Source organism: Onychostoma macrolepis, chromosome 07 (assembly GCF_012432095.1).
Source record: "Onychostoma macrolepis isolate SWU-2019 chromosome 07, ASM1243209v1, whole genome shotgun sequence".
Taxonomy (NCBI): Eukaryota; Metazoa; Chordata; class Actinopteri; order Cypriniformes; family Cyprinidae; genus Onychostoma; species Onychostoma macrolepis.
The window spans coordinates 34,875,659-34,892,124 of record NC_081161.1 but is presented as its reverse complement, the minus strand read 5'-3'; the positions used below and the strand labels follow the sequence as shown (position 1 = coordinate 34,892,124).

Here is a 16,466-nt window from a genome sequence, read left to right as displayed (position 1 = left end):
GTTACAACAAGGGAGGAGGGAAAGTTTACGTTGCCTAAAACCTGATCGAACAACTTGATTACAATCAAACGTTACACTGGATAGTCAGGGAGCGTTCCGACGTGACCCAAGCTCACATTTGACCAGAGTCTATGACTGTTCCCAGAAAGGACAACTCTTGGCTGGATTGATTTTCAACCCCAAACACTCTAGGTGGTTGAGCAACAACGAACTGTGAGCGATCAATTGCCATTCTGAGTCGGCTAGCATCAGCCAGTCGTCGAGATAGTTTAGTATGTGGATTCCCATCTGCCTCAGAGGGGAAAGTGCCATGTCTATGCACTTCGTAAAAGTGCGGGGGGCCAGAGACAGCCCAGATGGAAGGACTGTGTACTGATAGGTCACTCCCTCGAAAGCGAATCTCAAGAATGGTCTGTGATGGGGCGCTATTTGGATATGAAAGTAAGCATCCTTCAGATCCACTGACAGAAACCATTCCTCGGGCCGAATCTGTGCGAGGATCTGTTTCAACGTTAACATTCTGAACGGCCGTCGCATGAGAGCCCGATTCAGATGTCTGAGATTGTGAATTGGTCTGAGCCCGCCATCTTTCTTGGGAACTAGGAAGTAGCGGTTGTAAAATCCTGACTCGCTGTCCGCTAAGGGAACCGTTTCCACGGCACCCTTTGCAAGCAGTGTGTGCACTTCGGCTCGGAGAATGTGAGATTCGTTGTCTTACACCGAGGTCTGCACCACGCTTCTGAATACAGGTGGCCTGCGAGCGAACTGGAGCGAGTAGCCTCGTTCTATGGTTTTTAGAACCCAATCTGACACGCCGGGAATGGCTTTCCAAGCCAGCAGCCGGGATGCAAGAGGTTCTATTTGTGTTAATGACAGATCACTGCCCGAAGGGGGAGAACTGACATTTGTGAACATCTTTATTGAAGACAGCTCGCCATCCGGAGAGAGAGAGCTGACCTTCGTGAATGTTTTTGCCTTTAGTAATGACTGCTCGCTGCCCGAAGGAGGAGAGCTGGCATATATGAGTGGCTTTATTGATGACAGCTCGCCGCCAACAGGGGGAGAACTGACATGTGTGGGTGCAGGGAGAGGAGAAATGCTCTTTATTGTATTTGGGTCCACTATCACAGTGGTAGTTTGGGGCACACGCTGAACTGGCAGGACATGCCCTGTTACAAACCCTCCACCACTCAGAGGCATTCGAAGGGGTGGGGAATGTCTGCGAGCTCTCTTCGAGGGGATTCCGGCATCCGCGAGAATTATCCCTCTCCTTTTCCTCTCTGCATGCAGATCAGGACGGCTTCTGAGTCCCAGGATCCAGCACTACACGAGGGCAGGGACCCTGATGCTTCAGGAAGGGTTGCTTCTTCGCCGATCTGGGGTGCTGTTGAAGCCCCGGCTCCGGCTTCTGCAAGAGCTGAGGCTGCACCGGCTTTGCAGGCTGCTGAGTGGACGCTGGCTTCGGGCGGCTTGAAGCAGTCGCCGAACTGGGGCGCTTGGGCAGGAAATGACGCAGCGCTTGCGATGTCTTCGGCCATGACCTTGCCCACTGTCTTGTTGCCTTGGTAGCACGCAGGGCCAGATCTGTCACCGTGCGCAGTTCAGCGAATGCGCTGTGATCTCGGCCAGGCTTGTCCATGTCGCGGAGAAGTTTGGCTTGAAAAACTTGTAGTACGGACATCGTATGCAGGGCTGAGCCAGCCTGGCCAGCCGCTGCATAAGCTCTGTTGGCTAGAGCTGACGTCATCCTGCAGGGCTTTGATGGATACGTTGCTGTCTTCAGTCCACGGCTCGTCGGCGGAAGCAGGTGTGCAGCTACTGCCTCCTCAAGAGGGGGGGAGCTTACAGTACCCCTTTTCCTCAGCACCATCAATGGTGGTGAGAGCTGCTGCAGTAGAGGGGTTCACACGCACAGAGTAAGGAGCTCGCCAGGTTTTAGTGAGCTCCTCGTGGACCTCGGGCATAAACGGAGCTGGGCACTGACGAGAGGAAGACTGACGATGACCCTTCAGGAACCACTCGTCGAGGAGGCCGGGGGCGGGCTCTTCCGGGGCCGTCCACGCCAGGCCTAGTTCCTCCACAGCACGCGTGAGAACGCGAATAAGCTCCGAGTCCACGCTAGGCCACGTAGACTGAAATGGAGGGGGAGCTTCGGGCTCGTCGCCGGTACACACCCACTCGTCAGCGTCCGATGCCGTCAAGGACATGGATTCATCAACGGCTATCTCCTCCTCAGATGCGGCAAAGGAAACCAGGCCACTCGCATCCAACTATGGGCGCTGCGGGGAGGGTGAAGTGCGCGGGTGCTGAGCCGACGCAGCATTACTTGTGTCTGAGAGAGGAGCCCTGCTGTTCCGCTGCTTCTTCCTCCGGGGAGAAAGAGAAGTCGGGGGAACGCAGCGGGGAGGACCGCCTTCATGAAAAAAGGCGATCCGCGAGCGAAGGCGGCCCGGTGAGTGCAGCCTCTACGTGGGTGACGCGCAGACAAGCGCATGCAGGGGCTCCTTGCATGAGCTACACTCACGAAGCGACATTTGAAACAACGTGCTTCTGGAATTTGCTCAGAAAATTTGCTCTTTTCCTCGCCGGATGGCTGCAGGGGAAAGCAGTCCACTTCTGGGGCTGGGTTCGACGGCGGGAGTGGAGCAGCGTAGAGCAGGTAAGCTTTGTCTTCTTAGCTTCGGCTTCGTTGCAGAGTCAGCGAAGAGATGGTCTCGTCGCTGAAGGAGAAGATTCTGACGAAATGGCACTCTGGGCCAACTTATATAGCAAGTCGGATCTGGCGGGCTCAAGCGCCATTGGTTTGTGTAGTTGCACAAATGTTAATCAATCAGGCTTCAGTAGCAGAGTAAACAGGAGTTTCCCCAAAGCAGTCGTCAATGACGACGCAACGTGAGTTACATTTTGATGGGGAAACACGTGTAAGTTATGTTTAATTCATAACGTAAAGAAATTTCTTTTTTTAAACATTTGGTTAGTTTATTCAATGGTATTTATCATTACTGTTAAGCACATTTGTATCTTTGTTCTGTTGTATTTACTGGTCCTGTTGCTTACTCGAATAACATTAGTTCATGTGTATTACTGTTTACTTGTCTATGCTTTTATTTTCCTTTAATCCAGAATCTATTTATTTTTGTTTTTTTAGGAAAGATGTTTTTAATGACTTTTCACAACAGTTTGGAGATGTAATCGAGTCACAGGACAACTGTAAGTTCTGCTTTTTTTTTTCTTAAGGCCAGTTGATATCTGCTGTACTTAATTAAGTCTAAGAGATTTTTCCATCTGTACCATAATATTACAGACCCATACCAGCCAATTCCAAAGCAATACATACATGTTCAAGGTAAGGTTCTTTAATATATTACGAAAGTGTATGAGATGATTTAATGAAAATTATGCTGTTGTTATTTAAGGTATTGATCTCAGACATTTATGTGTTTACTACTATTAATTCTAATTCTTTTTCTCAAAATCTCTCACAGCAGAGAACTTGATAAGCTCTGATGCATTTTTCCATCTCAAAAATATATCTAAATTACAGCCTATGCTCTCAATGTCAAATGCAGAAACGTTAATTCATGCGTTCATGACCTCAAGGTTACATTATTGTAATGCTCTATTGAGTGGTTGCTCTGCGCGCTTAATAAACAAACTCTAGCTGGTTCAAAATGCAGCAGCATGATCACATTAGCCCGGTTCTGTCAACACTGCACTGGCTCCCTATTAAACATCGTATAGATTTTGCTAATTACTTATAAAAGCCCTGAAATATTTAGCACCTCAGTATTTGAGTGAGCTCTTATCGCATTATAGTCCTCCACGTCCGCTGCGTTCTCAAAACTCTGGCCATATGATAATACCTATCAAAATCAACTGCGGGCGGCAGATCCTTTTCCTATTTAGCGCCCAAACTCTGGAACAATCTACCTAACACTGTTCAGGAGGCAGACACACTCTGTCAGTTTAAATCTAGATTAAAGACCCATCTCTTTAACCTGGCTCACACATAACACACTAATACGCTTCTAATATTCAAATCCGTTAAAGGAATTGTTAGGCTGCATTAATTAGATCAACCAGAACTGGGAACACTTCCCATAACACACGATGTACTCGTTACATCATAAGAAGAATGGCATCTATGCTAATATTAGTCTGTTTCTTTCTTATTCCAAGGTCATCGTAGCCACCCAATCCAGTCCGTATCCAGATCAGATGGTGGATCGGCTCCTAGAGATGACTTCTACAGCTCTGAATGTCAGCGGAGACCAGGACACCTAGATGAGCCCCAGAGACAGATTCCCAGTGAAGACCTTGTCTCCTAGACAGCCATCGGGACAAGGCCACAGGGACCAGATCCTCTGCACAATCTGACATTGTTGCAACCTAGAATTAAACTGCTGGTCCCGTCTGGCCAGAGGAGAATGGCACACTATTTCGACACACTATTTCCCTTTTTTAATACTGTGAAACTGCTTTGACACAATCTGCATTGTAAAAAGCGCTACACAAATAACGGTGACTTGACTTGACTCTGTAAGTACAAGAAAAACCAGCCCTGCTTGGCAGAAAAATAAACTTTTTTACTGTTTGTTTGTTTCTACAGATGGACACAGAGACTTCAAAAGTTAGGTTCACCCAAAAATGAAGATTCTGTCTTTTACTCACCCTCATGTTGTTCCAAACCTGTAAGACTTTGGTTCGTCTTTGAGACACAAATTAAGGTATTTTAATGAAATCTGAGAGATTTCTGTCCATTCATTGAAAGTTCAGGTAACCAAAACTTAGAATTCCTCTTGTTAAGCCACTCCTGAACCACAGACAACGTCAGAGGCGTCTTACCTGGGCTAAGGAGAAGAAGAACTGGACTATTGCCCAGTGGTCCAAAGTCCTCTTTTCAGATGAGAGCAAGTTTTGTATTTCATTTGGAAACCAAGGTCCTAGAGTCTGGAGGAAGGGTGGAGAAGCTCATAGTCCAAGTTGCTTGAAGTCCAGTGTTAAGTTTCCACAGTCTGTGATGATTTGGGGTGCAATGTCATCTGCTGGTGTTGGTCCATTGTGTTTTTTGAAAACCAAAGTCACTGCACCTGTTTACCAAGAAATTTTGGAGCACTTCATGCTTCCTTCTGCTGACAAGCATTATGGAGATGCTGATTTCATTTTCCAGCAGGATTTGGCACCTGCCCACACTGCCAAAAGCACCAAAAGCTGGTTAAATGATCATGGTGTTGGTGTGCTTGACTGGCCAGCAAACTCACCAGACCTGAACCCCATAGAGAATCTATGGAGTATTGTCAAGAGGAAAATGACCAAAAAATGCAGATGAGCTGAAGGCCACTGTCAAAGAAACCTGGGCTTCCATACCACCTCAGCAGTGCCACAAACTGATCACCTCCATGCCACGCCGAATTGAGGCAGTAATTAAAGCAAAAGGAGCCCCTAGCAAGTATTGAGTACATATACAGTAAATTAACATACTTTCCAGAAGGCCAACAATTCACTGAAAACTTTTTTTTATCGGTCTTATGAAGTATTCTAATTTGTTGAGATAGTGAATTGGTGGGTTTTTGTCAAATGTGAGCCAAAATCATCACAATTAAAAGAACCAAAGAATTAAACTACTTCAGTCTGTGTGCACTGAATTTATTTAATACACGAGTTTCACAATTTGAGTTGAATTACTGAAATAAATGAACTTTTCCCTGACATTCTAATTTATTGAGATGCACCTGTACATATTACTGCTCTTTTGTTGGTTTTAATTGCTTCTATTGTCCTCATTTGTAAGTCGCTTTGAATAAAAGTGTCTGCTAAATGCCTAAATGTAATGTATAAGTTAAGTTGTAACAAAGCCAAAAAATGTATTATATTGACCTACATTAAGTAAAATTTTGTCTTGTGACTTGTGACTAAAGAAAATAAAGTTAAGATATTTATTAAGGCAAACTGCTTTATTACCCACGTTATTATGATCAAATGTCACTTCCAGGAAACATAAAAGAAATTAGTTCATTTTTTACTCATTGCAAACAGTGTGATGGGCCTGTGCTTTGTGAATTGGTGTGCACTTTAGCAAATGAAATTAAGTGTCATCAGCTCAGTCCTTCCCGTTAATAGAACCACAACAAAGAGCATTTCACCTGGACTTCTTTAGATACGTTTGAAAGCACACAAACGCCATAAACCCTGGGCAATCACAGTGATGAACAGGCCTGTGTTTGGTATCAGTGCGCAGGGCAGTGATTTCAGGCGTCGTGTTCGTCAGAACTGCGTCAGAAGCGATGAACTCACTGGAGGGGAGGGGACTGGAGAGGCGTCGCTTGTTTAGGCAGACTCATAGCGCAGCGAGTATCAGCACTGGACGGTGTGAGGAAACCTCTGGGAAAGGGGAAATCAAGCTTATTCTGTTTATTTTGGAGCGACAATAAACAGGCGTTAATTTTTAATCTACTACAAGCATTAAATTATTCAGTCTCGTGTCTCTAGTCTCCACCTGAAGCGAAAGACGGGCGAGTTTAACGCGCGTGAAGAATCGTGAACGGCAGCGCGAGCTAGAAGCATCTTTTCAGGACCTTGGACAGAGCGCGCGCATACAATGGCACCAGTGACGACAGAAGAAGCACATATCGGTGAGTAAATTGTTGTTATTTGTCATTTTCGGAGAACATATGGTATTTGTGCATGGTTAAAGAACTGTTGTTACATTTTTGGGAACGTGGCTCAGTAACAGTAACGCGGCTTTTTCCTGATGCGCGAGGACAGGCATAAATAGGCGCGTGCTCTATTAGTAGCCCATGACATCACTGGTGTATGAAGATGCTTAAACGCGTTGAGATGTTTGTCAGAAGCTTTCGGTGATAACGTATTAGTCACAGAAGAGTAAGTGATTTGTTTTCTGAGGGGAAGACAAAAGGCTGACAGAGCATCTTAGTTAATTCACTGGAGAGGTGCTGCACCCACCACGAAAACGGAAATTTCCAGATTCACAGACACTACTGCACTACCACATGGTTGTAACTTGTCAGGCTTTCATATCTAAATCGCAATGAACAGTTCTTTGTTAATGTAAATAGTAATCTCTGCCATGGTTTAAGAGACAGTGACCTCCTGAGACGTTGCTCAATGAGGAAAAAGTGGCATTATTTTTCTTTGCATGGTTTTACATTGTTTTAACTGTTAACATCAACACATGTCAGTGTTTGTGTTGCCTCAGATGCAAAACAATTTATATAATCTCTCTTCTTTTCCTGATTGAAGGTGTTTTAATATTTCATGGCAACAGTAAGTCTACATACATCTATTAAATAAATAAATTATTGGTGTTTTTTCTCAATTTCCTGTTATTTACATAGCGGAGGTTCCTGTGAGCGTGGCAGTGGTGAGTGTGTTTGGCCTGGTCTTCAGCGTCTCCATCTTTGCATGGATTTGCTGTCAGCGCAAAGCCAACAAGGCTAGTAACAAGACCCCACCCTATAAGTTTGTCCACATGCTGAAGGGAGTTGACATCTACCCTGAGAGCCTGAGTGGAAAGAAGAAGTTTGGAGGAGAAAAGACACCAGAAGCTCATGGAAAACAGACCCTCAGTCCCAGCGGTGGGCGGCCAGAGCTCCATCTGGACCTGGAGAAACGAGATCTTAACGGAAACTTCACTTCCAAGCCACCAACCCTCCAACTCAAGGTGCGTAGCTCCCCAGACCTGGACATCCCGTCTCTGCAAGCAGGCTTTGGGTCAGGTGGTAATCAGGAGGCTGGTACTCCAGAAAGCATTCTGTCCAGTCAGACACCGACACCGGCTGTGGAGAAGTCTCAGGACAAAGAGGGTGGCCTGGGGACACTCTACTTTTCTGTTGAGTACAACTTTGAGAAGAAGGCTTTCATGGTTCACATCAAGGAGGCACACGGATTGTCTCCCACGGATGAACAGTCGTTGACCTCTGACCCCTATATCAAGCTGACCTTGCTGCCTGAGAAGAAGCACAAGGTGAAGACACGTGTTTTGAGGAAGACTCTGGACCCAGCCTTCGACGAGACCTTCAGCTTCTATGGAATCCCATATGCACGGGTTTCCCAGCTGGCTTTGCACTTCATGGTGCTGAGTTTCGACCGCTTTTCACGTGACGAAGTGATCGGAGAGACCCTCGTTCCTCTGGCTGACATCGACCTGTCCGAGGGGCGCGTCCTCATGAGCCGAGACATTATTAAAAGGAATGTCAGGGTAAGAATAGCTTTAATTATATTTCTTTTGATGATTTTTTCACATATTTACATAAATATGCATGTCTTTAAATATAAGAACTGTTTATAATAACAATGTATTATATATATAGACAGTCATAGACAGTCAGTAGTAGGTCTTGCGTACTGCGGACAGTCAATGACACACCCAAGTCTGGATAGAGAAACAATTAATGCTGCCTGTTTGTCCATTGGGTCAATAAATAATCTGTGCCATCCATCTTAAGTCCCACATGTTGTAAATTTTTAATTGACCCACTAATGGACCACACATGACTCAGTTTTTCTGCCTTTAAATACTGACTGCGTGTATTAGGCTGATAATAAATGAACTAACCTGTTAATAAAGAGTCTTCACCAATTTTCTTGTCACATTCAGTGCACTCTAAAATGCATAAAAAGCTTTATTGAGGACTGAAAGGCCACATGCCTTATTAAAATAATAGTGAACGGGGCAGAAGTCATAATCTTTGACAAAATCTTGTTTTGGCAACACAATTTCACTGTTGTGTGCATAAGAATTCACTCCATTTGAGCTGAAAGGAAAGCTATTATCTTTCATTGGTGACTGTGGCTGCATATAGTTAAACACACATAATTATGCCTTATCGGTTGAGAGACATTCCAAGTCATCGCTGTGGCAGCAGCAGAACCCTGCTGATGTGTTGCCAAGGCAACATGCTGCCGTGTTCACACATAATTGGAGTCATACATTGGTGTTGTGCCAAGGGAATGATTCACAGTCGGTTGCTCGTAACGTTAACGCACTTAGAAGTTATCTTCTCAAACCTGCCTAGGGTTAGTTGTAAATGTGAAATCATAAAAAAGAAGGTGTTTTGGGCTTTGTGATGCTGATTGTGTCCAAACCTTGCAAGAACATATAAATAAATATCTTTGTTCTTTATCTATATCTGTAGAGGAGTTCTGGTCGAGGAGAGCTACTTCTGTCCCTGTGTTATCAGTCGACCACCAGTACTCTGACTGTGGTGGTACTGAAAGCCCGCCACCTGCCCAAGACTGACTCCAGTGGACCCTCAGGTAAGGTCAAAGCATGTGGGTCAGATGGAAGCTGTCATTAGCTGAAGCACCATGGTTAATGTCTGTGTGTGTGTGTGTGTGTGTGTGTATAGAAAGAGAGAAAGAGAGAGAGAGAGATTTCAGACATTTTAAGAACTGAATGTTTTTTGGAAAACAATATATATTGGGGGAACAAAAATAATTATAATTGCAGTTTACATTTTGATTGTATGTTTTTATTAAAGTTAGACTGTTTTAATATATCAATAATGATATTAATGTAAATTATATAAATAATAATATATACATTTAAATAATTAATTCTGTCATTCTGTGGCCTCCTTGAAAATTTGCTAAGGACCCCTAGTGGACCCTTGGTTGAGAACCACTGATCTAAAACATTTTATATACATAATATTAGTACCAGTACTATTTTAGCATCACTGAGGTACTGTCATAGTTTTTATTAATACTTTTACTTTTTTTTAAAATTTATTTTCCATTTTAATTTTATTATTATTTTTTTTGTATTTGTGTTGTTTCTTTGTCTTTTATATATATATATAATTATATAATTAAAATATATTTTTAATATATGTTGTTTTAGTATACATTTATTTCATTTCAAATAACATGCTGTTTTTGTATGGTTTTAGTCAACCATAATAACCATGATCAACACTTCTTAAGCTATATCGTCCGTGATCTCCCAATGCACAATGTATCATTTCTGTGCATCGACTGAAGTATTGATTTCTGTCTCACTCTGTTTATTTCTCTTCCTCCCATCTTTTTTAGACCCTTATGTGAAGGTGAACCTGTTCCACGGGAAGAAGCGAGTGTGTAAGAAGAAGACGCATGTGAAAAAGTGCGCCCCCAACCCTGTCTTCAACGAGCTCTTTGTTTTCGACCTGCCCTCGGAAGACGGCCTGCGAGACACCAGCGTGGAGCTCCTGCTGCTGGACTCCGATAGAACGTCCCGCACGCCTGTCATCGGCCGGCTCCTCCTGGGCACCTCCTCCCCTGGCACCGCCGGCGAACACTGGCGCGAGATCTGCGACCACCCGCGCAGACAGATCGCTAAGTGGCACGCGCTGTCCGAAGACTAGCTCTGTTGGTTGCATTGCCGACAGATGCCCAGGAACTGTCATTGGAAATTCATGGTTGAGTGGGCAGGATTTGAACTGTGGACTTGTCGCGAGTAATGTCCTCTGTCAATCAAATGATCTCAGTCATATCGTTGGGGTGGGGCTTCTTCTAAAGGGGGAGGCGGCAGCTGAACCCGGCCAATTAATGATTCCAAAGACTGTCTCAGATGCCCGTTGCCGCTTTTTCTTCATGCTTCATTCAAAACCTGATCGATCACCTCTTTGTGCAGTACCGAATGTCATGTTGCTATTGCTGTTCTTCTCTACTCACTGTTAATAATACTCCATTATGCGATAAAATTAAAGAAAATCCTGGTAATGTGATGATGATGTAAATTAACTGAATGATCTGTTTATTTTTTAAGAGATGCTTTTATCTTTTGTTTATTCAGATGTTAAAATTCATTTATTCTCTTCCTTTTATACTTGATTTCTCGTTTTTGTGTTTTCTGCCTGACGCTTTTGTAAGTTAACATGGTGTGGAAGCAGCCTAAATTAGGCACGAACTAGCAGAGACTGATGTGTGACTGCAGGACGACTGCACGAACTGAACAGTGCCGCATGCAGTGCGTGTGTGAATGTGAGCAGGTGCGTGTGTGTCTGTGTGTGTGTATATAAATGTGTATGTGTGTGTTAGTTCAGTTCCAGTGGAGTTTGAGACAGAATGTTGTTCTCTTCACTGTGAGCACAACGGTGGAAGTGATGTATATGTGTATTACTATAAAACATCCAGTTCTGAGAAAGAAATACAGTATGTCTCCTATGTCATTTAGTTAATCTAAATTCATTCCATCTGATGGAGCAATATTCATTTTAATGCTATTTACTGTGATGAGCAGGAAGTCTGAGTCAATGGTATAACGTCACACTCAAATCAATACTAGTCATTAGCATTAGAGAGAAAGAGATGAAGTAATGTACATATATCTAAGGTCCATAAAATCTTCTCAGGAAACAATTTGACATTTTTTTAAATAAATTAATACTTTTATTTAGCAAGAATGCATTACATTGATCAAAAGGAGCAGTAACACAACATTTATAATGTTACACACAATTTCTATTTCAAATAAATGCAGTTGTTTTGAACTTTCTAAACATCAAAGAATCCTGTAAAACGTTTTATATTAATATTAAGCAGCACAACCATTGATAATAAGAAGAAATGTTTCTGAAGCACCAAATCAGCATATCAGAATGTTTTTCTGAAGGATTTTAGCTTTGCATCACAGGAATAAATTATATATATATATATATATATATATATATACACAGTATATATATATATATTTATTTATATATTCACACACACACACACACACACACACACACATATATATATATATATATATATATACATACACACACACACACACACACACACACATATATATAAACGATTACTTTAAATTGTAATATTATTTATTTATTATATTATCTTGGCATCAGGAAGAACTCTATCCTCACAAAACCTGTGGGTGGGTTGCCAAGGCTTGGAATATCAATAAGGGCCTGAATGTTCTGTTTCTCTTGGATCGGTGGCAAAATGAGCTAAAGCTCTATTCCTAGCAGTCAACGTCAGTCCACTGAACACAAGACTGATGTGTCAGTGCTCCAGGTTTGTAAAAGCATGTGTTAGTACCAACATGAGCACCCATGAATAATTAATTGCCTCATAAGCGGTTCACAAACCCTTGTGACACTCTAAAGTGACAAAAAAAGCTAAGAGTCAGTCACTCAAAAAAATTACACTCAAAAAAAGATGCAAAGAGGCAATTGTGTTTTTTATCAACAAATTTATCTACAAGATGCATTTAAAGTATTGAAGATTGCTAATTAAAAATAACATTGGAAAGCAAAAGAAATGTACAGATATACACATACTCATAGGTTTGTGTGAATGCAGTTTAAGAAAATGTCATACTGAGGCTGAGGCTAGGAGAGAAACGTCAAAAGTGAGAGGACAGGCAGAGAGAGGGAAATCATAAAGTGACAGGAATTGTGAAAAGTACGTGTGTGTGCTGTGCATGCAAATGTATAAGATGACTAAGGTTCTGACGTCAGGTAATATGATGCGTCAACTGGCATCTCTCCAGTTGTACATCATAAGTCAGCATAAAGAGCACTGGGCAGTGGTCAAACCACACAAACACCAACACATCAGGCAGATCTGCCTTCACACCTGTCTGCACAAAAAATGAAGAGAAAAATGTCAAAAGAGCTCGGACTCTATCATCAGTTTCTGCACACCTGAGAAACTGATCCTCTCAGTCACTATATCTGCTGTGCTGCCTACTGCATACATAGAAAGCTGTTATCTAAGGCAGCAACTAAATATAAATAAAAACCTGGAGATTATCTGAATTGCTCTAAATAGGCAGCAACTTACAACTGATTTCAATAGAGTATGGAATTTGCACAGTTTGCTATGTTAACAATACAATACTTTAAGCATAAAAGTACACATACACAAGTATTAGTTAAATGATGTATGTAAGTTTATATGCAACATGCAATTTAATTAAAGGGATTGAAGACAGAAAGATTAGATTGGATTGTAACTTACCTCTGAATACTTAAATAAAGGAGCATCATGATGCCATAGAAGAACCTTTTTTGTCTAAATGGCTCCATAAAGAACCTTTAACATCCGAAGAACCTTTCTGTTTCACAAAAAGTTCTTTGTGGCGAAAGAAGGTTCTTCAGATAATAAAAAGGTAAGAAAGAGATGGTTCTTTAAAGTTTGGTTCTTTGTGGAACCAAAAATGGTTCTTCTGTGGCATTGCTGTGAAGAACCTTTTAAACACCTTTATTTTTAAGAGTGTAGTTCCAATATATCTTAAAAACTACACGATACAGCAAATAACAGGATACAGATTTGTAACGACATGACTGTGAATAAGTATTGATGCAATATTCATTTTTGGGTGGATCAATTCATTAAAAGCTATCTATGTGAGCAAGTAGGTTTTGGAACAAAGCTAGTATCTGAAAAGACCAGCCACGTCCACATTAGAGAGCACCTCCTGCAGTCAGACACACATCCCCACCCTGTCCAGTCCAGCTCTGCGGGAGCTGCAAGATCAAGCTATGAATCAGCTCAGACTCTGTGTGTGTGTGTGTGTGTGTGTGTGTGTGCACGCTGGGATCTTTTATAGTTCTCAGATGTAATGGAAATGCATTTTAAATGCAGCAGTATATCATGAAATGACAAATGAAGGATTGCTGTCTCCTGCTGAGAAACAGAGCGAGTGAACGAGGCAAGGAGGTTATTGTCTAAACCGCTACATCTTTGGCAATGCAAAATGCTGTCATTTGTCTTACCAATAAAGCTTAAATGAAACTGGGAACTTAAAAGTGAGAGAGAACATGAAAGAAATCGATGAAAGGGTACAAAGTGCAAGTAAAATAGGATGGTTTTCTGACTGGAGAGCAGTTGGAACTGAAATGGTCATAAACCGATAGAAAGAAGAAAGGTGGAAATGAAAGAGAGGGAGCGAGATAAAGGCAAAGGGAAAGGATTAGAAAGAGATAAAGAAAATGAGAGAACACTGAGTCTGTGCGGTTGATGGAGGATGCCGATGAAATATTAGGGTGATGTGAGATGTACAAGACAGATGAGGCATGTGAGGTCGGCTCTCTGACTTCTTGGTATTCAGAGCAGCCAATGACTGTCTCGACAAAGAAATAAATGATTAAATGGATGAAAATAAGATTAAACCACAGAAAAGAAATAGACCACTGTGATATGGGTCTAAGGCCACACACACGCACACACACAGCAGTGCCTTGAGGTATTGAATAAAACTCACTGATGACACATTTGTGCGTGTTGGTCGTGTTGCATCTGTGCGCTAAATCTACAAGTTTTGAATCTTCTATTTTTGTCTCGTCAGGCTTGACATCCAAACACCTCCACACACAACACAGAGACTCTCATTCACAGGCGAGTTTCCCCAGAGACTGTCATCACAAGCTCGGGAGATTCATTTGAGTAGGACCTAAAATGCTAATTAAGGCACTGCGTCATCCATTCAGATCTATTATTACCTAAAATGAAAAAGGAAAACTGCTCTCAGATCAGCAGAAATGTAACTATGAGTGTGAGAGATCACCTGGTTTGAACCAGAGAGCAGAGAGAGACATGAAAGCTGGGGGTTGGTTTAGTGAGAGATGCAGAGGTGTATTTGTATCAGCTTTATTATACAGAGCTGGGCAGTAACTGATTATATGCAATCTGGATTACATAATCAGATTCCGTTTATTACTTGTAATTAGATAATATTACATTTTAAAATGCTTTTAATCAGATTACAGTTACTTTTTATGGGTTACATGATTACAAATTATTTACACAATGGTACTCATCATTTTTTGATTCTCTCAAATTCTTTTTTCTCTTTTAAACTTTCCTTTCTAAAAAATTCTACTGTGTGTCATATTGAACACAGAGAGTATTCACCATATAGAATGGCCATGTAAATGTTATGTAAATGAATTTATAATCCATGCTTCTGAATTTGGGGACAAAAGCACCTCTCAGTCATTTATACCATGTATGAGACTAATAGAATATTTCAAATTTGGGTGTTTGGTGGATTGAATAATTATTAGCTTTTCAACAGCTCATAAACCACCTGCTGTACCTTAATTTACCTTAACATTTTGAATCAAATTTCCTGCCAAATCAAACCTGAAAAAAAGTTTTACCAGCTGAATCAAAAACACAGATTTTAATGTACTGGCTAAATAATTCATTTGTTTAAAATAAATAAATAAACAAACAAACAAGAAATCCTCTATGGTGTACAAGTAAGCATTTTCTGTAACACTTTAGTATAGGGACCAATTCTCACTTTTAACATGCATATTATTAACATATTGGCTGTTTATTAAAGCACATATTACTGCATGACCATATTCTCCATTCCTAACCCTATATCTACACTTAACAACTACCTAACTATTAATAAGCAGCAAATTAGGAGTTTGAGGCAAAAGTCATAGTTAATTGTTTGTTAACAGCGAGAATTGGACCTTAAAATAAAGTGTGATCACATTTTCTATAATAGCCTTGTATTTTCCAGGAAAACTATTTTTTTAGGAAGCTGAAGTGCTTTTAAAATGGTTGAAATTGGTTGTCTGAAAAATGACACAGTCAAAGTGACAAATTAGATGAATGGAAAAACATAAATGAAAACTGAAGGAAACTGATTTGCCATTTTTTGGTCTGAATGTCCTTAAAGGTGAATGTGTCCAGGTGATGGGCCACTGGATGAGCATTATGCTGACTCATACCGCTGAAACTACATGACCTTCAGTGGCAATGACAATTAAACAACCACAGAAGCTTTTAAAGGGCTCTCATTCTTCTCTCCCAACACACACACCCAAAGAAATATATAAATAACACCTTAATTAGAGACCTTTTACAAGAGTGTCTGAATATGAATTCTGACTGAAAGGATGAATCCTTCTAGCTAGATGACAACCAAACTATTTCATACAATAATACATTTTAAAATGTCATTTATTCCTGTGATGGCAAAGCTGAATTTTCAGCAGCCATTACAGTCTTCAGTATCGCATGATACCTCACAAATTTTATTATTAAATATTTGTGAAAAACCATGATATACTAACGTTTGGTGTGAGTGAGATTAAAACATCTATTCATCAAAGAATTCTAACAAAATATATTATGGTTTCCAAAAAATAACCATTTATATGGTTTTTAACATTGAGGATAATGAGAACCATGAGCACCAAATCAGCATATTAGAATGATTTATGAAGAATCATTTTCCAATTTCATTACATATAATGTTTAGGCTGATAGCTGCAGATGTAGGAATGCGTATTTTTCATCCCTTAAACCTAAATATCATTCAAACCTTTCTGGTTTTTTACATATTCGTAAAGACATTATTTATCATCTATATTAAGATATCTTTCTTGTGGACTATGTAGGGGATTTCCAGTTTTACTATCCATGTGGGGACATTTGATCCTTAAAATCTTGGCAAAACCTGACCAACCACACAGACGCACATATGCACACAC

At 41.2% G+C, this 16,466-nt stretch overlaps 1 protein-coding gene and 1 long non-coding RNA gene across 2 annotated transcripts in view; one reads left to right on the top strand and one right to left on the bottom strand.

Moving 5' to 3' along the window:
• The first annotated feature begins 6,301 nt into the window (after window positions 1-6,301).
• syt4 (synaptotagmin IV) lies at window positions 6,302-11,166 on the top strand. Its single transcript, XM_058781433.1, has 4 exons — window positions 6,302-6,632; window positions 7,356-8,218; window positions 9,156-9,276; window positions 10,054-11,166. The coding sequence occupies exons 1-4, from the start codon at window positions 6,599-6,601 to the stop codon at window positions 10,362-10,364; spliced, it is 1,329 nt and encodes a 442-aa protein (XP_058637416.1). The 5' UTR covers window positions 6,302-6,598; the 3' UTR covers window positions 10,365-11,166.
• A 1,091-nt stretch (window positions 11,167-12,257) lies between these two features.
• LOC131543726 (uncharacterized) overlaps window positions 12,258-16,466 on the bottom strand; it is a 25,936-nt gene continuing 21,727 nt past the window's right edge. Inside the window, exon 4 of the long non-coding RNA XR_009271971.1 lies at window positions 12,258-12,589. This is a non-coding gene — a long non-coding RNA (uncharacterized LOC131543726). The remainder of the gene's footprint in view (window positions 12,590-16,466) is intronic.